The 22,873-nt window shown below is 42.6% G+C and overlaps 1 protein-coding gene across 1 annotated transcript in view; it reads left to right on the top strand.

The window, feature by feature from the left end:
* Window positions 1–22,873, top strand: part of Fbn2 (fibrillin 2) — a 207,062-nt gene that overhangs the window by 46,523 nt on the left and 137,666 nt on the right. The window contains 2 exon segments of the mRNA XM_032885839.1: window positions 12,099–12,296; window positions 19,525–19,650. Of these exon segments, the coding sequence (XP_032741730.1) occupies window positions 12,099–12,296; window positions 19,525–19,650 (324 nt within the window).

Genomic DNA, 22,873 nt, shown 5'->3' on the forward strand with positions numbered 1-22,873 from the left:
CCTTTGTGTTTGCCCATTGCACTTTCTGGTGAGGTGGAAAGGGAGAGCCCTTTTTCCCTCCAAACTTTTTTATGGATCTGGTATTTCTCTCTGCAAAATAAATTTATCCCTGGCTACACAGCACTGCTTCTCAGACTGTGAATCCCGGCTTTGGTGCCAAGTAGAACTTTGAGAAAGAGGGAGCTTGAATAATAGACTCAGAAGTGTATTATTTCTTGGGAGGATCCACTTATCCATTTAAGTGGTTTCCTATGGCTTTCACAAGCAAGAACACTTTATCCATATATAATTATGAGGCTCAAAGCCACAGTAAGTTTTCCACAGACTTCTCTGCCTTCTTCATGCCTCACCTTTCAGATGTTTCTGTGGTGGCATGAAGAACTCAAAGGCACAAGTGTTTTTCAAACAGGAGTAGCCTAAGACGTTAGATTATTGGTGGCCATAGTGATAAGGACAGGAAACAGGCAGCGTGCATTTATTAAAAGGCAGACACTGGGCCCAGCACACAAGGGTTGTCCTTACACACAGTGTAAGCTCTCTGGTTTTTCCAGATTCAGTTTACAAACACAGAGGCAAAGGTAAGTGCACCGGTTGACTATGTAATGTTTCCAAATATCTGGACTGCTAGTGACCTTTGGAAATGTGGACACCCAACTAGATTTTCTCTGACGTTCGTCATTAGGCGAGGCTGGCTCTCAGATCACGGGCAAGCTGCTGGTGAAAGCTTGGGTTCCTGAACTGCCAGAGAGCCCCTTCCCCATTCCCAGTCACCCAGCTTGGTTGGTGCTTCTGTACAGAATGTGATACCTTGCTTATCCGAGTGACAGAGAAGCAAGTGAACTGCTGGACAATCTCGGAACCATTTGTAACAACCATAAAGGCCTCACCAGATTGTACTCCTCTGTGCACGCGCACAAACACGTGTGATCTCCCGCGCACTGCATCGCTTGCTTCAGAATGTAGGAATCACATTTCAGGCCTGGGATGTGAGCTTTGGCAGGTAGGAGAACAGCACCAGGCAGACAGAAGAGCCTTGGGGGCTATGACCATTTACAAACTGTCCTTACAAACACCGTCAGCACTGTTCGCTGTAGCAGTGTAGGATCTGCTGCAGAAAGCTTGTATATCACGGCACCGGCTCTGACGTTCTCCGGGATATTTACAGCAGCAGTGATGTCATCTGGAGGAGAGCCAGTCACACGAAAGGTATCCTTTCACTAAATCTATTTAAGGCAGCCTTGTTTGAAGCTATGACAGAGGCTCGCGGAGTGAAAAGATAAGTGTTTGCCAAAGTGCGTTTCACCCTACACTGGTCTTCAGGAATGCTTCTATATAAAACTTCTTTATGAGCAAATAAATTTTGAAGACTGCCTACTATAGCCTCCTCTTGGCAGTTAATACATACACGAGTACATTAAGCGCTCCCAAAGGCTGCAGAGTCGTATCTACAAAGGAGCCAGTTTTCTTGAATTCTAATATATTTTCTGATGTTTGACCACAGAATCCTTTTTTTTTTCTTGACAAAATATTCCTAATAGTTTTGTGTTCCATGGACCACATACTGGGAAATGTTAGTTACACTCTACTCTGAATTTTAACCAGGTGTATTTGGTCATGAAAGTCATGAATCACATCAAAGATGTACCTGGCACCTCAAAGTCCTAGCTCGTAGATACCCCAGTACCATTTTCTGTTGGGTATGGCAGGTGGATGAGCCTGGAGGTCCAGCTCTCATCTTAAATCCTTCTGAAGAAACGAGTTTTTCCCTCTTTGCAGACTCATTCCCCCCTCTGCTGATCCACAATCAAACCCCTTCATTCCTACCGTGTTCCCTCTCTAAAGATTATGGAAAAATGATTCAAATTTAAGTCATTGTTCCATTGCTTAAAATGCTTTCATACATTCTGTCTAGTTAGGGCTAAAACTTTTGGGAAGGCAAGAAACAGAGCCCGCTGGCACCCGCCTAACACTTCAGATCCAGCGGAGACTTTACTGAGCAAGCTCCACGTTATCTTCTGTAGATAGTGTGTCTGGCTGCTTGGGCACTCGGTGAGCATTGTCTGTCATCCATCTAGGCACCGTCACCACAGCCTCTTTCAGCACTGAAGCAGCCACTGCTCTACACTCTGCCCACGAGGAGAGCAGCAGCAAAGCTGCACCAGGGTGAGAGCGAGCCGTGCTATCACGCTGCGGGAGCGGCTGCTCAAAGAGAATGTCCATAGCTGAGAATGATGTAATCGGAACAGCAGCGGAAACAGCCATACCCAGGCAGTGGTTCAGGAGTCCAAGACACAGTGGCTCCTGGGATGCAAATCAAAGGGCCCAGTGGAGCGATCAGTAAACCAAGCTCCTTTATCGACAGAATAAAGACCTTACAGTCGTAAAAATGTGGGATGGAGTAGAGGGGGCACAAAAGTGTAGTGGATACGAAGCAAGATCTATTGATCAAGTGTGGGACGAACTCTGCCGTGATAACCAAAGACGCTGAGAAATAGGAGGAGTGTGATGGCTGAGGATATGGTTTTGGGGATGGAGAGAGGGCTCAGCTCACTGTGCAAGCTTGAGGACCGAGGTTGGATGGGCAGCGCCTGTATAAAGGAGCCAGACACAGACTCCCAGAGCTGAGGAGGTAGAGGCAGGAGGATCTCAGACTGGTCAATCTGATGAAACCATAGAGCTCCTGGTTCATGGACAGACTGTCTCCCAAGATGACAGGGAGAGTGTTTGAGAAAGACACCCGACCCTGACTTCAGGTCTCCACATGCATGCACATATATGAACGTGTACACACAAGATTCTGGGAAAGGGGCAGGACTCGATGTTAGTTGCAATCAGTGATTCAAAGCCTGCTTCACTTCACTAAGGACTATGTCACTTTGGGCAATTCTGCTCAACTCATGTAAGATCAGGAAAGGAGTGAGACATGCCACTGTCGCAGTGGCCTCTCCAACCCGAACACGCCCGTGCAAAGAAGACACAACTCGATTAGTATGAGTGCAAGCTCACTATAGACTGGGCAGATCTACCACTGCGCTATCCTGTTCCCCAGCTCTGAAATCCCTCATAACTTGCGGTTTCTCCATGCCATGTGCTTCAGCTCCATCTTCCTCCTTCTCCTCCGACCTCCTCTCTCCCTCCTCTTCTGCTTCACCTTCCCTTCCCCTGCTCAATCACTGGCTCTCGCCTTTATTTTACAAATTAAATGGGGAGAAGGTTCTGATGAAATCCCCTGACTCCTGAGTATGTGATTAGGCAGCCTGTTCTTGGGGCAGCAGAATTAGCATCAAAATACAGATAACTCCTGGGCAAACCACAACATGCCACCAAATAAGACTGTTAGACAGATTAAGCGGAGTGCTGTGCCCATGCTGTACACACGCTTCATGCTTGGCACATGTGTGCTCTTTGTCCTCTGTTCCCTTTCTCCTCTATGCCCCACCATAGAACTAAACTATTCCTTAGACAGCTGCTTTTTGATGCTGAACAAGATACAGTGATGCATCCTGTTGCATTTCTGTCTGTCTGTCTGTCGCCTTTTCAAGGCAGGGGTTCTATCTGAATCCCCATATCTTCAGACATATGGCCCTTTATAGAGCCATTGCCTCAGTACCAAGCTGTTTCATTTCCGTTTCTCTGTGGTCTTGGGAGATAACCACAGCAGCATGTATAGATAGAACATTCTGGGATGATGGAAATACTTGTGCCGTCGAGTTTGGTAGCCACTAACCACCGTGCGGCCTCTGAGCACTTGACATGTGGCGAGGGTGACTGGAGAACTGAATGTTTGTTTTATGTCGTTCATGCTTTAGGTTGAAATTGAGGAAGCCACATGTGGCTGCTGGCTGCTTCTGTCAGCCATACCGCTGTGCGTGCTGGCAAACTGCGGCGCTGTGACGTTAGAGCTGGTGCACTTTGCTTCTCTAGAATGATTGATTTCATGTCACTAATTCTGTAGTGGGGACAAAAACATCGTCCCTTTGTAAGCAGCATGGGATGCTCTTTCCCGGATGACCGTCAATTCTTTTACCCAAAACTCTTTACATGAGGGCTATGTCAGCTTTCAGTTTCAGCTTTCAGTTTCACCCACTGTTTAAGACACAACACTTCGTTTAGTAGAAAGCTCAGAAATCCATTGATGTCCTTCGAATAATTGTGCGGTCATAAGCAAAGATTTAATCATGATCAATTAGTCAATTTGCCAAAATAAATAAAAGAAATACTAAACAGAGGCATCTTATTTTGATAAACCTTATCATGATAAGTTATTGCTCCCTGAAAAGCAAAAATAATACGTAACACAGCATCGTGTGTCACCTGCCAAGACAAGAACTTGTCTTCACCTTTTCTGTTAGCTGCTTTACTTCTGACAGACTCTCTGTTTCCAGAAGTTTTTGCACACTCTTTGTATTTCATCATAAATTTTAATATAAAAATGACATAAACCCTTACCACAATTTAATTTTACTCTTATACCAGTCAATGGTGTGTGTGTGTGTGAGTGTGTGTGTGTGTGTGTGTGTGTGTGTGTGTGTGTGTGTGCACGTGCACACATGCACAGTGCTAGGAATGGAACCAAGGCCTCAGGGATAGCACACCCTCCCTCCACGCCAAGCTCCCTCACTCATCCTTCAGTCGGTGCTGCTGTCTTCACATTGTCCTTCTTCCCATATTGGTCATTGTGACTCTGTGCTTCATTAATACTGGCTTTTGTCATTTTGTTTTAATGATTTTTACAGGTACCAAATAGAGTCCAGTGTCATTATTTTAATCAGACCCATCATATGTTTACTAAAACCCCGACTTGTTCAGCTTGCTTTCTCTGTTCGTCTTTGCTAGTTAGCCTTTTTGGTTCATCCTATGATATTACAAACTCCCCCAGCTCTGACCTTCCTGAACGATCATTTTGCCTATGGACTTTGTGATAAAAATGGCTGCCTGATTTCCTTCACCACTGTATTGAAACCTCTGTGCCTCTCTTTTTGTCTTTTGGGCAATGTCTAAGTTAAATGACATTTGTCTCTCTTAACTCACTCCTTTCCCACTCCTCCCGATGTGAACTGACATCATAGGAAGAATTAACCTCCAAGTCTGTGCTATAGGAAGCCCCCCTCCCTTGTCTCTTTGTTTCCCGTCTTAGAATTTACAAATTTGCCCTCTGGATGTGATCGCACTCTCCTTAGCTTCTCTGTCCTACAGATGAAGAGAAAGAATACTGGCCCACGGCATCCTTCAAGGTAGCCTTTCCCTCTTGTTGATTAGTAATGGAAAGTTTTATTCTTTTATTTCCACACTTAATCTTGGAATTCAAAGGCATAGAGATTTTGTACAGCTCTTTCCTTGGATGAATATTTTTGTTGTTTTTGTTTGAGATATGGGCTGTTTTCAACTAGAGATATAAAACTATTTCAATTCATGAAAATACTTATACTATTACTTTTTTACTGTTTGTGTTTGTGCATTTTAAGTCCCATTCTTCTGTTCACGTGATCACACCCTGTACAAGACTGACTATTCTTAAGTCTCATTTTGTACTTAGTATGTGCGCCCATGTGGTGAGCTTTTCCTACTCTGATGACAACTCCTTTCCTTTCATGGAGTGACTGTCCCCCCCCCCCCCTCCTCCTCTCCTCCTCCTCCTCCTCCTCCTTCCCCTCCTCCCTCCTCCCTCCCCTTCTTCTTCTTCTTCTCCTTCCTCCTCTTCTTCTTCTTTTGAATAATGGTGTAAAGGGTTCACTTTCCAGAAGCAAAGGAAGACCTTGGTCTTTGCCACTTTACTCGTGTCTTGATGAACTATGTGTCCTCACTACCAAGGCTAGCTAGCCCGCCCGTCGGTTTCTATGGCTACTTAGATTTGCAAATCTGTTAGAATATGGTCATTTCAGTTTCTGATATGGTATCACGACATTCTGACCTTTTGCTGAGTGGCCATAGAGAATGTATTCACTCTTGAATCTTTTCCAGTGTTGATCCTTAAAGTTCCAAGTTTAAGAACCGGCAGGGTTCACTTCAGCAGTGCAGATCAACACATGTCCAAGCCGGACCAGGTCATGCCTGCTGGGCCTCTCACAAACTTCTTCCTCTTCTAGTATTTCCCTGAAGGTCCCAATAATGAAAATCGGAGTATGGAAGCACAGGGATGTGTTTTGTCTGTTCAAGGAATCTTAATGGGTCTACCACAATGTTGCACTGGGGATCACGTGTCAGGCAGTTAATCAGGTTCAGGGGAAGAATGGGCTATTTTAGACTTGCCTGACTTAGCACCAGTGGTAGGTCATGTCACTCAGGAACCATTGATACTCCAGAGTTAAGTTACGTCAACAATGCATTGGTGTACGAAGTATCCCTCAGCAAATCATGTGGGAAGTTCTTACTTATTTCCCACCAGAGTCCAGTCTTAAGGGCCTTACTGTGTTTGAGGCGAGGCACACATAAGAGCTGTGGAAGTGACATGTTTTTATTGGTTTAGTCTCCCTTGAATATGCGTAATTATTTTGTGAGCATATATCATTTTTTTCCTGAAATATATTCAGGACCGCTTTGCTTGTGTTGTTAATTAGAGCTGTAAACGCATTACTTTTCACAATCTTCCCTTTTATCTCTATTCCCCCTCGTTAACTCAGGTCAAAATACAGATTTGTCTCTTCAAACCTTTATCTCAAAGGTGGCTCTAATCTTCTTCTTAATTCTATTTAGCTTGTGATCTGCATCACTTTGGGGGTTGTTCTTTAAGTAAGTTAATTGATTTTACTTAAGAGCACACACTTCCAGTACCTAGGCTGTGAATGTTAGGAGCTCATCCTTGATAGCCTTCATCCTTATGGAGAGAACCAGCAAGGACCGGAATGTTGTTCGTACCATTGGCCAGCACCTAATTATCATTCTACCTCCCCGTCTCTAATGTATCCTTTGATGCTAGCATCAAAAGAAAAAAAAAGCAGTCCTTCTATTCGAAGTACACATCCCACTGATGTATTAAATGTCTCTGTTAGAGATAAGATGTGCTAGAGCTGTGGTCACTAAGGTGGCTACCCATCTATCACAGAAGCAAATCTTCAGTGTCGACCCCAGGTACCAAAGAGTCATGACTCCTGGTGTCAGGGACCAAATGGAGACTTCATCTTTGGGGAATAATCAAAATGAAAGTGAGCTATCTAGTTATTTGTATAAATAACATTTGCTTTCAACTCATGTCCACACACATACATTTCGAGACATTAGCTATTTTTAAGTTCAGGAACGTGAACTATACTCACAGTGAGGCACTTACACTCTTGTGCAGCCACTCCCCCATCCATTTGTGGAACCATTTTTGATTTCATCAAGCTGACGTCTCCTTACCTCTTAGACGCTACCTCCCCAGCCACGTCTCTCGGCTCCCAACAACCAGTGACATGATTTCCGTTGTTATGAGTACAGTTATTCTGGTCGTCTCATGTGAGTGAGGTCACTTTGCCTCTGACCTCTTGTGACTGACTTACTTCAGTCCGCGTGCCTGCATCCCCCTGCCCCTTTCGTGAGGGTAAATGATACTCGGTTGTATGGACTTACATCATTGTACTATTCATCCATCCGCCAGTGGGTGGTTCCTACCACTTGGTCATGCAAATGCTGCAAGCTGGAGCATTAACACACGGACTGATAAACATGAGTGCTGAGATATTAACAAACAGGGTTTAGTAGCCATGCGAAGAGAACTTCAAGTAGTCTTTGGTTTTCTCTTACACTGTAGCCGGAATATTACTCTACCCTATCAGTTGCTTGTCATATTATAAGTTTGTCACATATGTCTGATGCCGTCCCTAAGGGACTCAGCTGTATGCCTTAAAAGTGCACCTAGCACTCAGATCTTACAAGCTAGTGAACTCAAAGCTAGGCATATTAATGTGCAAACAAACATTTTGAAAAACATGGAGTCCATCCACCACTGATACTCAGGATCTTGTGTAACCATGAATCTCGTTCGTCACTGTTCCCTAACCAGAGAGGCTTGTCTGAGTGAACCCGAGAATGGGCACGAGCAGACACATTTACAGGGCAGCCTGATGCTATATCAATCTAGACAAACAGCAGTATTCAGTTCCTCCTTAGGGCCTGTGATCCCTTTGCCGTAGGGTCTTTGTAGTTCAAGGTTTCTAGTATGAGGTTTGTGCTTCGTCATATGAAGCAGATCTCCAATCCAAAGAGAAAGCAAATGGTTACCCCACAATCATAGAGGCCCTAGGACATACACTACTTACATAGGTTGGCCTCCTTAGACCATAATATTCACAGATAAGTAAGACCATTGATCCCTCTTCTCCCTCAGTAGCCTGCATAGCATCTTCTGGCACTGTAGACTCTAGCAGGAAGGGAGGACATTTTCAGCTCCATCCTAGTTGTTTTCTGCATACCACACATCCAAGACGAATCGTGTCTTTAGCAGTAGGGCCTTCTCATCTACCTCTGGTAGGCAACCAAAAAAAAATGGGCATATATATGTAAATTTTAAAACTTGGTTATGGGGTTGGGGATTTAGCTCAGTGGTAGAGCGCTTGCCTAGTAAGCGCAAGGCCCCAGGTTCGGGTCCCCAGCTCCAAAAAAAAAAAAAAAAAAAAAAAAAAAAAAATTTGGTTATGAGATATTAAGTATGTGTATGGCTTTCTCATACCCAATGTGTTTTGATTACTCCCCTCCTCTCCATGTCTTCTCTCATGATACATGCTTGTATCCTAGCTCCCCTCCGTCATGCTCCAGAGCATTTTTCCCCACTCATCCAAGGATAACTCCCATATGCAGATTCAAGCCTCTGATGTCATTTATTTATATGAATTGCCCTGAAAATGCAAATTCATAGTGACAGGGCTTGGAGAGCAGTTGTCTAGGATCAGACTAGTCATAGTCATAAGGGGCGCTGGGGAAGTGGCAATGATGTTCCAGAACTGAAGTGTGATGATAGCTGCTCATTTCAATTAATGCACCGTAAGTCATCTACTGTAAACAGAGAGATTTATGACATGTAATCTATACCTTCATTAATTGGTTGGGAGAGGAAAGAAATGCAAGGAGTCTGCCAATTGTTTTATGAGTTTGCTAATTGCCCTAATGTGCAAAATCATGAAATAAAGAGCCAGAGAGATAGAGTAGCGTCAGTTAAAGATGCTTGCTACTGCAAGCCGAAACCCTGCTGGCCTGAGCTTTATCTCTGGAACACCCATGAGGTGGGGAGGAGATAGCTGACTCCACGAAGTTTTCTTCTCACCTCTACATGTGAGCAGCGTTACATGTGACTCTCCCCTCCCACCCACATCATGCAGTTGCACACTGGCTTGCAATAAGAAAGAATAAGACAATAAATTTGAGAAATAAATATTAAGTGAAATGGCATACAGTTCTCATTCGGTAGCATTTCAGCTAGATATTAGAAAATAAAATTAACAGTATTTGAGTGCCATGGACTAACCTTGAACAAATTTTTATTGGTCATATCGCAAGGAGGAAGTCAACAGTTTCTCACCCAACGACTCCAACATCCTAAGTTAATGGAACATTCCTGTACTCTGCTCCCTTCCCAACTTCCAATGGTTGCGGGAGTGCACGATAATATTCTACTATGATGAAACTTTCATAAAGAGAGTCCATGATCTACAAGAGATCAGTTAGAGCATTTTAGGATCCTCATTCATAGCCAAGATATGCATAGAATTTAGGAACAGAGTAAACCGACCAGGAATTTAAATTCCTTTTCAATATGCAACACTGTTCTTGTTTTCGCCTGGTGACAGTTGCTGTGAGCAGAGCTAAGACTGAGAATCTAAAACTTTAAGCTATTTGAGTGAGAAAGAAAAGTGTCATCCCAGTAAGAATCTGCACAGTTGGTGCAGAGGGAGGTATAAACAGTAAGGAAGAAGCAGAAACCGTGTGGTTGGGAAGGGAGCCTAAGGTTGCCTGCGTTCTTTCATTCCACTAACAACATCATTTGCAAAGGACACACAGCTGCTTGTATCCACTAGCAATTCGCTAAGAGGCTCACATTTTGAGGGCGCTGTGGTTAGATGGAAGCATGGGTCTCCTGGCCCCTTGTTTCCCTAGAGGAAAGCCCACAGGCCTCTTCCCTGGGGATCTGAAAAACCCGAAAGAATTTGAAGATACATATTTATGCATGCATCTCGAGAAGTCATAACTTTACCACCGTTTGGTGAGAAATGGAGTTTTCCTATATGTTCAGAACTTGATATAATTGAAAACCACAAATCCAATATTTAAAATGGCAAAATATGGGTTTTATGAAGACTTTAAAAAGTTATGACCTGGCAAATGCTTATTCATAAGGCCGGTATATCTTCCCATATACATAAAAAAGAATTTTCTTCAAGAATGTAGTATGCGGCCAGTACATCTGCTGTTCTTAAGAAGGATTAAAATGAGCTATTTTTTTGTGGACGTTAAGCTGCAAGCATATAAAAACCTTAATCCAGCTTGTGCCCAAATACCTGCTCTCGATTTATTTCATTATGCTGAATTTAATTATCCTTATGTTAGCTCTCAAACTGCACTGCCCTTCAAAATATCCATTTCTTATTTACGAAGAAGCCTCATTTTTCATTAAAAACTTTTGTATGTGGTTTTAAGTTCTGCTTGATCATTTGTAGCCTTTATATCCTATATAACATTTACATGTCATTCTGAATATCATTTTATCCATTGATTGTCACAGTAGAAGTTTTCTCATAAAAACCATACCACTAATCTTTGCAATGAAAGCCCAAGACATCTAGTATTCCCCAAGACTTAGTCAACGATGAGATACAATCTTTCTGGAAAGAGAACTCTTTTTTGTATGTGTTCCACTTACATGTTCAGGGCCAATGGGAGTCATTACGTCAGTCTGTCATTAGGAAACACTTCTGACATCTTACAAATCAGCATCAGTAACACTCAAAGGCTGTCTTGTTGGCAATTCAGTTCTGTCTACAAGAGTGTTTACTGGTTGCCTAGAATGTTTACCGAAGTAAATTTACAACATGGAGAAAGTAGGCTAGAAATACCCAGAGCCAGCCTTTGAGTCGCCTGCAGCCTGATTCAGCCCTCGGGCTTTGAAATGCATGTGGAGTTCTTGACCATTTCACTAAATATACTGAGTCTGGAACAGCGAGTCTTAGGGGTGGGCTACGAAGTGACCCCAAGAGAGCTTGGCCTCGGACCTTACACTTTGATGTGTAGGGATGACATGACAAGTCCTCATTAGAGTCAGGATCTCACGGGAAGGTCATAGGTTACCTCTACATCATGCACCCACCGTACATTCACTCAGACTTTGCCCATCATCTACCGAAGCGCAGGACAATGGTCATTTGGTAGAGAGCAAGGAGGATAGAGCATTCAGTAGCCTGTGAAGCGCCCATGCTTGCAGGTCTCTCTCAGCGTGTCTTCCCCTAAGGGAGCTAACCATACAAGTGCAGACTGATGCAGAGATGGATGTCCGCCTGTCATACCTCACGGTTTATGTACTGTTTAGACTGCTCAAATATGTTTTTGGAATGCAAAAGACATCATCAGATCAGCTTAGCTTTCTACACTCTTGATCACTTGGTCTGGAAAGGAAATACTTCCGGGGTAAGAAGGAGTAATAGTTAATGCTGACACCTTCAGAGCCCTGGCGGGGCATTTGAATGAGCACCAAGGGTCAGCATTAAAGTAGGAGGAGCCTTGGCAGGAAAACTTCTTTACCCTATGATTTCCGTGTGTTGTGTTGGGTTTAGCCTAGCTAGAACCTTAAATGTTTCAAGAAAAGCCTGAAATCCAAGTTTCTCGCAAAATGTTCCATTTTTTACAATGCTGGCTACTAACTCTTTTAAATGATCCAAGCCAAGACAACACATCCGAGTGCCATGAACCATCCATTCGCAAAGCACGCTCCACTGTGGTCTCTGAACACACAGCTCATGACTGGAAACTTATAAATTTTCTAAATGGAACTCAACTGCTCTTCTGTCCTTAGACATTTTGCTCAGAGGAAAGGAAGAGTTTTGGGTTTCTGCATATGGGGTCTAAGTGGGTCTGAGTGGGGTCTAAGATTGGTGTGTGCTCATAAAAGTCATCCCCCTCCATTCTCATTCCAGATTACAGGACAGGCCCATGTTTCACTCAAGTCAATAATCAGATGTGCCAGGGGCAGCTGACAGGCATCGTCTGCACGAAGACGCTGTGCTGTGCCACCATTGGGCGAGCCTGGGGCCATCCCTGTGAGATGTGCCCAGCCCAGCCTCAGCCCTGCCGCCGGGGCTTCATCCCCAACATCCGCACCGGAGCCTGTCAGGGTAAGTCAACTACTACTTAGAATATATAGTTCTATAATAAGAGGGCTGCATGATTGAAATGTCTGGAGAAGGGAGACGTTGGCTTCACTGAAATGAAACATTTGGCTCCATTTCAAGGTCACAACTTGCTCAGGAAGTTCTATTATGTGTCAGTCCTCAGTTTAGAATACTCATAGACTGCTGCTTTCTGTGATTTTGTTTTCTCTTTAAGTTCCTATGTTATTTCCTGAATACTTCTACCAAATTTAGGAAAGGTGAGATATTAAAAAAAGCACATTGACATACTCCTCTCTCTCTCTCTCTCTCTCTCTCTCTCTCTCTCTCTCTCTCTCTCTCTCTCACACACACACACACACACACACACACACACACACGGTAGTACTGGCCACTTTTTATAGGATGATTGAAATTGTTATAAAATTAAAAACAAATGTCAGCTCCATAGAAGACAATAAAAGTTGCTTAACAGAGGATAAGGAGAGGGAGGATGGAGGGAAGGATTGTGGGAGGGGGTGACCGGGAAGGGGGCAGTGAGCGGGATATAAGGTGAATAATAACGATTTTTAAAAGTTGCTTAATATAGGCCCCAAAACACTGATCATACCAGCCAAGGCAGGCGGGTTCTGAGAGTCTGCACCTAATGAAGTTTTAATGTGTGGGTGGCTTGAGCATGAGCGAAGCATGGTTTTGTAACAAGCAGTAACTGTGGAAAATGGGAGATAGCAGCAAATTAAGATGATACTGTAGAAAGGGTATTTGTGGGGGAAAGCAGCAAGGTTTTGTTAAGCTTGAACTGCATCTGTGAGAATAGTCTAGACATGGATGATGAGCTTCTCTGGTGTGCCTGCCTCACCTGGGTGCCCAGCGGGTGATAGTTGACTTCTTTAATGCTGAGGGCAGAGTGAGCCGTTTTTGTCCTCTATCCACACTTAGTGGTGTGCGGTCTCCTTCATCCATCATTCACCCTTACTGATGTGCTTGAGTAGTGCACTAAGTAACTAAAGGTAATTTACATCACACCTTAAACGTAAGCTATCCTAAAACAAGTGAAGACAGAATGTTGGTAGTTGAATAAGGGGCTGGAGAGATGGCTCAGCATGTAAAAACACTGGCTGCTCCTCCAGAGGACCCGGGTTCAGTTCCCAGCACCCATATGGTAGCTCACAACTGTCTGTAACTCCTGCTTCAGGGTTATCTGACTCCTTCACACGTGAAAGCAACATATCAATGTTTATAAAATAAAAATGTCTTCATCAGGGTTTGTAATCCTGCACAAAAACATCATGACCAAGAGGCAAGTTGGGGAGGAAAGGATTTATTCAGCTTACACTTCCACATCACTGTTCATCACCAAAGAAAGTCAGGACTAGAATTCAAACAGGTCAGGAAGCAGGAGCTGATGCAGAGACCACAGAGGGATGTTACTTACTGGCTTGCTTCCCCTGGCTTGCTCAGCTTGCTCTCTTATAGAACCCAAGACCACCAGCCCAGGGACGGCACCACCCACCATGGGCAGGGCCCTCCCACCCTTGATCACTAACTGAGAAAATGCCTTACAGCTGGATCTCATGGAGGCATTTCCTCAAGTGAGACTCCTTTTTCTGTGATAACCCCAGGTTGTGTCAAGTTGACACATAAAAACCAGCCAGTACAAAAAAATAAATTTAAAAAAATAGCTGAATTAAATCCTTTCCCTAGTATTCATGGCTTTCACGTCCTATGTAAATTTCTGCTATTTTCTTAGGGCTTGTGTTCTTATCTAAACACATGCATATATTTTAATTAGCAATGATACTTTTTTAAGATTAATACATGACTTTTTGTCTGCTGCGGTTGTAAATAAATGTCTCCATTTCGAATTTTTAGTTATATTAAGCTAAAGTAATACAATTAATGATCTACGTCATCGATAGTGAAGTATTAGACTTTTAAATGTCTCTGTCTGTTCCAAAACGTGAAAACCTGTGGATGAAATTTGTTTGTTTATTAAATTCTAGTTCACGGTTGAAAGGTTATTATCTTGATTAATGTAAATTAGTAAAAAAAATAGTTATAGCCAAGGTACATTTATTTATCTTGGCTGTCTACACAAACCAAAGTAATCACATAATTAACAATGAACACCTAATGAATGCCAGTCTTAAATAAACCTTCTGTCAACACAAATCCTAGTCAATCCAAAACGTTACTTAAAACTCAATCACAGAAAACCTCTGTCAAAGACAGCAGGCTAACCCCTGTCCAGCCTGGCAGCCTTGCGGAGTACCAAGAGGATGCTCACTAAGAACAGCTCACAATCAAGAGGATGCTCACTAAGAACAGCTCCCAATGCTAAATGAAACCCTGAAGGGATGGTTAGGATCAGTGAGGAACACTGGGAGTCGGGAGGCCATTTGGGCACGGCTTCTAAACAATTAAAAACCTAATTGTGTGTGTGTGTGTGTGTGTGTGTGTGTGTGTGTGTGTGTGTGTGTGTGTGTGCATCATCATCCTGAAAGCTGCTCAATTTGTGTTTGTTTGGACCTACGAGACCTAGATCCAGGGTTCCCGAGGTCCCACTGAAGAGGAAAACAATGTACTGAGGCAATCCTGAACCTCAGATCATCACAGTAACAGATGGTGGCAGGAAAAGAAACTTAGAAAAGCAGGGGCTAAAAGAGAAAGAACTTAAGAAAAAGGCATCTGTCCATCTGAGCCCTCTCCCCAGCAAGCACTTGACCCACTGAGCCATCTCCCCAGTCCCCTTCTTTGCTTTTTAAAATAAGGAAACCCCCCACCTTGATTTGCATTTCTCTCAAATAACTCACTCATAGAACAAAACACAGCGAGGCCAATGGTTACCGACCTTTCAGAGGATAATCTGTTTTTTTGTACTTGGATACAATTTCCTTAGTCTCTGTATAGAAAGGTTTGAGCACATGGGGCTGAATGAGGAAGACAAGAAATGAAATGGAACATGAATGGCTCTAGCAGAAGTTTGAGTGATGCCTGACAGAGACTGAGGGAAGGTGTGAGAATGGGAAACACATGATGATGACGATGACTATGAGGACGACCAGATGATGATAGTAAAATAGTAATAGTAACAATAGTAGCATTGGGGCTGGATATACGGTTCAGCAAGTAACAATACTGTTACTCAGTAACAACTCTTTAGAACTCAGGATTCCGTTCCCAGCACCTACCTGTAACTCCAGTTCTAGAGGAGACAGCTCCCTCTGCTGGCCTCAATAGGCACTGCATAAACATGGTACACCTTGATGCGAGCAAAACACTCATAAAAATTAAAATGAATTGAGCCTATTTGGTGACCAAAAAAAAGTTAAACATTATTGAATATTATTGTTTTCTTGTCCTTGGTCCCTATGCCTATAAATGAGCCCTCATTTATGTCTATACAACTGACTGCATTTGTCCATATATGGGCAAGAACTTAAAATGTGCCACCGAATGGTAGTTTTTTTTACTGAGTTTGTCCTTTTAAGACAAGAGTCCTTGGAGAAGTTGGAGAATGCATTTTCATAAACAATAATTAACATAGCTTTGTTACATTGTTTATAATCTTAGTAGAAGGCACTGAAGCGGCTGAGTTAGGCTGCTGCTTCAATTTTCCTTAATTGCATGTAATCTTTGCATACGGTTTGAAATCATCCGACATTTATAGGAATGGATGGGATGAGCATGGATTAACAATGAGCAGAAACACACGGCACAGTCGGGTAGTGGACACTGAATTGTTTGGTGTTGCTTGTCTGAGATCGTGAAGATGTCGTTGGGAAGTCTGGGCTCGCCTCTTGTGTTTGCAGACAGTGCTGGCGTGTGCTTCTAAATAGATTATTTCCATTTTGCTTCTTTAATACTTCCCTCTCAGGAACCTCGGGGGTCTAAAAGATACCGTGTATCATTCAGTGAGAGTGTAATTACTTTTGTATTTTGAAACAAGTTCTCACTCTTATCCCTGTTAAAGATGTGGTATTACATTCCTGGCTTAATGAGGCTTTTAGAATCACCAGTGTGAGTTAATTCTGTTACTTGCTTTTCTACATCTATAGGATGATGTTGCCTCCTCTTCTTTAATTTAATATGATGAACTATACTAATTAATACTGTGATCCACTTTTAGGAAAACCTTTAAATTACTGAGATAAACTGACTCTGGTCCTGTTACATTGATTTTTCTTGTATATTAATAAGCTTGACTCATGAAAAGTTTCTGTGTTTCAGAGAGAGACTATCTAATTCCATTCTTTTTATTCCTGTATTTCTTTCGGGAATGCCTTGGTCTGACCTTGATGTCAGAGTTATGCTTTCTTAGTTACATCAACAGGACAATGTCCATCTTTTTTGCTGTAAGAATCAGAATGAAATTTCTGCCATCTTTTCCTTTAAATCTTTCATAAGCTTCCGTGGTGCAGTGGGATGAGGTATTCTTGAGTAAATATATCAAACTGTGAACGAAATTACTTTAACATATTATGCTATCCTTTTTCTGAGTCAGAGCTCTCTCTGCATGTATGCCTGCATACAAGGGCAGCCAGTGCTCTTAACTGCTGAGCCATCTCTCCAGCCCTTTACTTTGTTCTCAATATCTGTTTGTTTTTGGGTGAGCCTAGGCATTTGTAACTTTCAACAGACTTGTATATTTTACCTTAATTTTTGAATTTCTATTATTCGCTCTTTACGTCTTTTCTCATCTTCGTTGACTATTTGGCGATGTGTTTATTGTCAGTACTTACATTACTAAGTTTTCCTTATATCTGTGATTAATATTGATGAGATAACATCAATTGTACTTATATTTCCAGAAGGCCAGATTTCAGAGTGATTACCTCTCTGTTTTGTTTGTTTGTTTGTTTGTTTTGTTTTGTTGGGTTTTGTTTTTGCTTTATTTTGGGTTTTGGTCTTGTGTTTTATTATATTCTCTTACTTCTACTGAGTTCACATTTACTTAGTGCTTTTAAAATTTGTGACTATGGAAGCTTAGATCATTGTCTGTGAAGTTTACTCTTTGCAGTAGAAACATTTTACTGCTCCACCTTTAGTTTCAGGTACCAGTTTAGCTACAGCTCACAAGCTTTATTGGATATATTTTAATTATATAATTAAAAATGTGTTCAAGTTTTGATTTCTGGTTTGATCCATACATTATTACAGAATATATTATTACATTCCAATATCTGACCTTTGTTCTAGATATTTTCCATTTCTGCTTTTAGCTTAACTCTTGTTCTGACATAGCTTATTTTCTATGGTTTACACACATACACACACACACACACACACCTGAGAATCTGGGGATGGAACCCACAATCTTTTGCATGCAAAGCACGCTACCCACCAGAGTTGTGAATGCAATCCCCCCTCCATATGTATAATTCTATGTAATAAGCCTTTCCACATGACCTTCACTAGAGGGGGTATTCTGTGTGCATTTGAGAAGAAAGTCTGTTCCGCTGAGGTGTGTGAGGGGTACAGATGGGTGAGGAGCTTGAACGAAAACCAAGTCCTGTATCTCCTGTGGGACCTTCAGTTCATTCGTTTTATTTTTTCCAAAGAGACACGTGTGGAAATTTTCATTCCAGTTGTAGGATTGTTGTCTTCATTTCTCCTTCTGTCTGCTGAGGTTCCATTTTCTCTGGGTGTTTAATGTCTCATAGGACACGTGCCTGATTAGCATTGAGTTGAACGTCTAAATGAACTGAATCCTTGGTCATTAGGAAACGTCAGTTTTTCAATCCTCGGGAGACTTCTTGTCACCAGATATTGTTTGATTTACCTTTGGCTCCTTCCTTTCTAAGTCGTCAAAGTGCCTTTCTTGTGAACAGCATATAATTGAGATGCGGTGTTTCAAAATAAAATATTACAATCTCAGCCTTTTAGATTAGATTGTTACACCCTTTGAACCTCATGTAAATGTGAACATTATCATGCTGAAATCTGTGTTTCACTTTTTCCCACTTGTTCTGCTTCCCTTTCCATACTTCCCCTTCCCTGCTTCTATTGGGTTGACGGTGTTTGCTCAGGTTTTATTTCCGGTGGACTGTGTGCTGCGCTGTGGTTCACTCTATAGTGTTCTCTGCACGTATTTAACTACCCACAGTGTGTTTTCCAATACGAACCAGCCATTTTTACATCCCCATTCCTTTTCCTTCTCTTCTACTTTGCGTTGTTTTCTCTCTCTTTGTTTATTTATTATAACCTACAAAATACAGTACTTTTATTCACTACTTTTGTTTACAGTCAACAATTATCTCTTAAACTTACAAAAAATAAGAGAAACACTTTATATTCCTCCACACACTTACTATTTCGAGTGCCTTTTATTTCGAGTTTAGGTTTTAACACCCATCTCACTTTCACCTGAAGAAATTCATCTGACATTTCTTAGAAACTCTCGCATTTTATCTGTTGCTAACTTTCATTTTTACTTCGTGAATGTCCCCATGACGATATTAAAGCTTTAACGTTTGTTCCTAAATGGGTGAGGTCAACACACAGTGTACGATTCAGGAGCCCTTGGCCATCTAAAACTGAGGCTTTAATGGGAGGTCACTAACCACAGTGCAATACTGTTTAGGGGGTAGAGATTCATAGATTTCAAGCGAGAAAATAATAACCCCAAAAAACTTAGTAGCAAGTAACTGAAGCGATGAGAGCGAAAGTCGTGTACTTTTGCTATTGTTTGGTTAAGGGAAATTAAGAGATGACATAGTAGTAGCAAAAAGTGGAACAGTTGTAGCAGGAAAGGGGGAAGACCAAGTGTTCATGACTTACGGAGGCGGAGCATGGAGTGCTCTTTACAGCAGGGGTATGTATGCCCTGTCCAAGACTTCTGTCCTAGATCAACTGCAGAGAGATCAAGTGGCTTTGAATCCCAAGGTCCTTAGTCACTGAGCTCCATTAGGAAGCCCACTGGGGGCATTCACTTTATGTGGAGAAGATAGGAATGAATTCAGTGCCAGAACCAGGAGAGCACACAGTAGGAGCACACAGTAGGAAGCACTCTGTAACAAAGCAGCAGATCGTCCACAGGCCAGCACAGGTAGGTCCCTAGCAGGCATCTTTCTCCAGAGGAAAACATCACGGTTAAGCTGATAACAAGCATGAAGGGAGGGTCCACTTTCCTCGCCCTGGAGTCCTGAGAGCATGTTCCCTTGCACATAAGACACCTACTAAGGCATGTCTGGAAATCAGTTTTGTTTATGTTTAAAATGTCTTCTCCTTGCAGATGTTGACGAATGCCAGGCAATTCCAGGATTGTGCCAGGGCGGAAACTGTATCAACACAGTGGGCTCTTTTGAATGCAGATGCCCTGCTGGTCACAAGCAGAGTGAAACCACACAGAAATGTGAAGGTGAGAGTGTGTGTGTGGGTGTGAGCCCCGCAGAGGGGCACAAGCCTGGTGCTGAATTTGAATTTGAAAAATAAGATGCATCTGGAATGGTTAAAACTAATGACCATAATCACGATTCTTCATCTTAATATGAAAATGAAGGTGCACCCCATAACATCTGGTGCTAGAACCATATGTTGTAGCTTTAAAGGATTTGACCTGAACAAAGGCAAGGTTGGTCTCACTGCCTACAAGGCGGGGAGAGTCAGTTAACCTCTGGTAATTTTCATTTAGTCTGTGAATTCATTTCAATAAGAGTACATTTATTGTTCTAACTTATCTGTGAACAAAGTCTGTGTCCTTATTACAAAACTTCTAGATGCATGTAGCTTCAAGGGTCATGTTTGTTTAGAATGCTTTTTAGCAGTACTGAAACTTTTTCAGCCATTACTCTACTGTAATCAATTAATTTTATCACAGGTAAATTTGTAGTGTGTGTGGTGTGTGTGTGTGGTATGTGTGTGTGTGTGTGGTATGTGTGTGATGTGTGTGTATTTGTGTGTGTGGGTATGTGTATTGTGTGTGTGTTGTGAGTATATGTGTGTTGTGTGTGTTGTGAGTGTGTGTGTGGTTGTGTGTGTGTGGTATGTGTGTGGTGTGTGGTATGTGTGTAATGTGTGTGTATTTGTGTGTGTGAGTATGTGTATTGTGTGTGTGTTGTGAGTATATGTGTGTTGTGTGTGTTGTGGTGGTTGGTGTGTTTTTGTGTGTTTGTGTGTGTGTGTGTATGTGTGATGTGTGTGTGTTGTGTGTGTGGTGTGTGTGTATTGTGGTGTGTTGTGAGTATATGTGTGTGTGTGTGTTGTGAGTATGTGTGTGTTTGTGTGTTGTGTGTGTGGTGTGTGTGTGGTATGTGTGTGGTGTGTGTGATGTGTGTGTGTATTGTGTGGGTTGTGAGTGTGTGTGTGTTTGTGTGTGTGTGTGTGTGTGTCTGGTGTGTGTGATGTATGTGTGTGTGTGTGTTGTGAGTGTGTGTATGTGTTGTGTGTGTGTTGTGAGTATGTGTGTGTTTGTGTGTGTGTGTGTGTGGTTGTGTTTGTGTGTGTGTGGGTGTGTGTGTGTGTGTGTGTGTGTGTGTGTGTGTGTGTGTGAGAGTGTGTGTGTTCTGTGTGTGTGTGTTTGTGTGTGTGTGTGTGTGATATGTGTCTGGTGTGTGTGATATGTGTCTGGTGTGTGTGATATGTGTCTGGTGTGTGTGATGTATGTGTTGTGTGTGTGTCGTGTGTGTATGTGAGTGTGTGTATTGTGTATGTTGTATGTGTGTTTGTGTGTGTGTGTGGTGTGTGTGATATGTGTATGATGTGTGTGTTGTGAGTGTGTGTGTGGGTATGTGTCTGGTGTGTGTGATGTATGTGTTGTGTGTGTGGTATGTGTATGTGATGTGTGTATGTTGTGAGTATGTTATGAGTGTGTGATGTGAGTGTGTATTTGTGTGTGTGAGTGTGTGATGTGTGTGTTGTGAGTGTGTGTGTGTGCTATGAGTGTGTGTGGTGTGTGTGTGGTATGTGTGTGTGTGATGTGTTGTGGTGTGTGTGTGGGTGTGTGTGTGTGGTGTGTGTGGAGTGTGTGTGTGGTGTGTGTGTGTGTGTGGTGTGTGTGTGATATGTGTGTGATATGTGTGTTGTGAGTGTGTGTGTGTCCGGTGTGTGTGTGATGTATGTGTTGTGTGTGTGTTGTGATGTGTGTGTGTGTTGTGAGTGTGTGTATATGTTGTGTGTGTGGTATGTGTGTGTTGTGTGAATGTGTGTGTGTGTGTGTGGTGTGAGTGTGTGTGTGTGTGTGTGTGTGTGTGTGTGTGTGTGTGTGTGCTCCTGTGTGTGGTGAGGAGTAGCATACTGATCCCTTGCTGTATATACGCCATGGTATGTGTGGGTAGGTTAGCTTCAGGTGTCTGCCCTCATCTTCCGTCTTATTTGAGGCAAGTCTCTTGAACTCCTATCTCTACCTTCTATCTGCACAGGGGTTGGGGGGGCTTACAGAAATGCTAGCACATCAGCCTTTAGACAGATTCTGAAGATCTGAACTTAGGTTCCATGCTTATACAACAGGCCTTTTATCCCCTGAGGCACCATCTAGCCCAAAGGTAGAACCTAAAGACTGCACCATGTAACTTATCCTAGTTGGCTGTGGAAGAGCATCCTCGTTTACTCCAGTTCAGAGTCCCCCATTCTTCTTTTATCATAGGCAGGCATTAGTTATTTCATGGTGGTCAGTTACAAAGCAGCATGCCCATCTACGTAGACAAGAAAATGGGAAGATGAAAAACCTAGTATTTAATTGCACAAGGTCAACAGGAGTCTAAGCACTGTGAGGAAGTAGGAGGTAGTGTGTGGAGATCGAGGCTCGCACGAGCAAGGATTCGCCATGAGCACAACCCCAATCCATGAGTTGTTGGGTAGCATTGGCCTCTGCTTTCCATGTTCCTCTGCTGTTTACCGTCGGCCTGAACTCATCTCTACAGTCTGACCATTTCACACCATTGCCAGACAATCTCACGCTCCTCACAGCAGGGAGGTGAGAAAGATTTCATTGATTATCTCGAGGAACAAATACGTTTTCTCTGATGCTGTTTTTTTTTTAATAAAATCCAAGTGGTTTTTGCTACTTCGATACAATTATTAGTCATCAGTCTACTTGCAGTGAAAAGGTGGAGAAAAATACTTGCACAGTGAAGGACACGGGATTCTGAATTAGCACAGGAAGTGAATCAAACATTAAATGGTCTGCAGAAATGGTGCTACTATTCCAAAATCCTCCTAGGTTTTTGGAGGCATTTATACTATCGATTTTATTCTTCATTCCCCTCTACTTTTAACTTCTGGAATAAACTCCAAGCTCTATCCAAGCATGGGAGAAGAGAAGCCAGCCTTTGATTGTAGGTGAGAAGGCACAGCCACCGACTGATTCTAGTGGTTGTGACGTTTCCGTTACACATCAAACAATGAGTTTCTTCTTAGTCGAAAATGGAAGAAGTCTTTTCTCCATCAATTTCATCAAAAGAGCATGCAGAGCCAAGGCACAGCTCAGAGGAAGACAGGGCCACTCTTTATTCTTGCTCTCCTCGTTCTCTGGGAACGGGAGTTATTGATAGAACGTAGGCACCACCCAGAGCCCTGAATCCAGTCGCGTCTTGGCTTACTTCCTGCCGAGGCAGCCAACTCCATTTAAACATTGCCCAGAGAGA

Source organism: Rattus rattus, chromosome 15 (assembly GCF_011064425.1).
Source record: "Rattus rattus isolate New Zealand chromosome 15, Rrattus_CSIRO_v1, whole genome shotgun sequence".
NCBI lineage: Eukaryota > Metazoa > Chordata > Mammalia > Rodentia > Muridae > Rattus > Rattus rattus.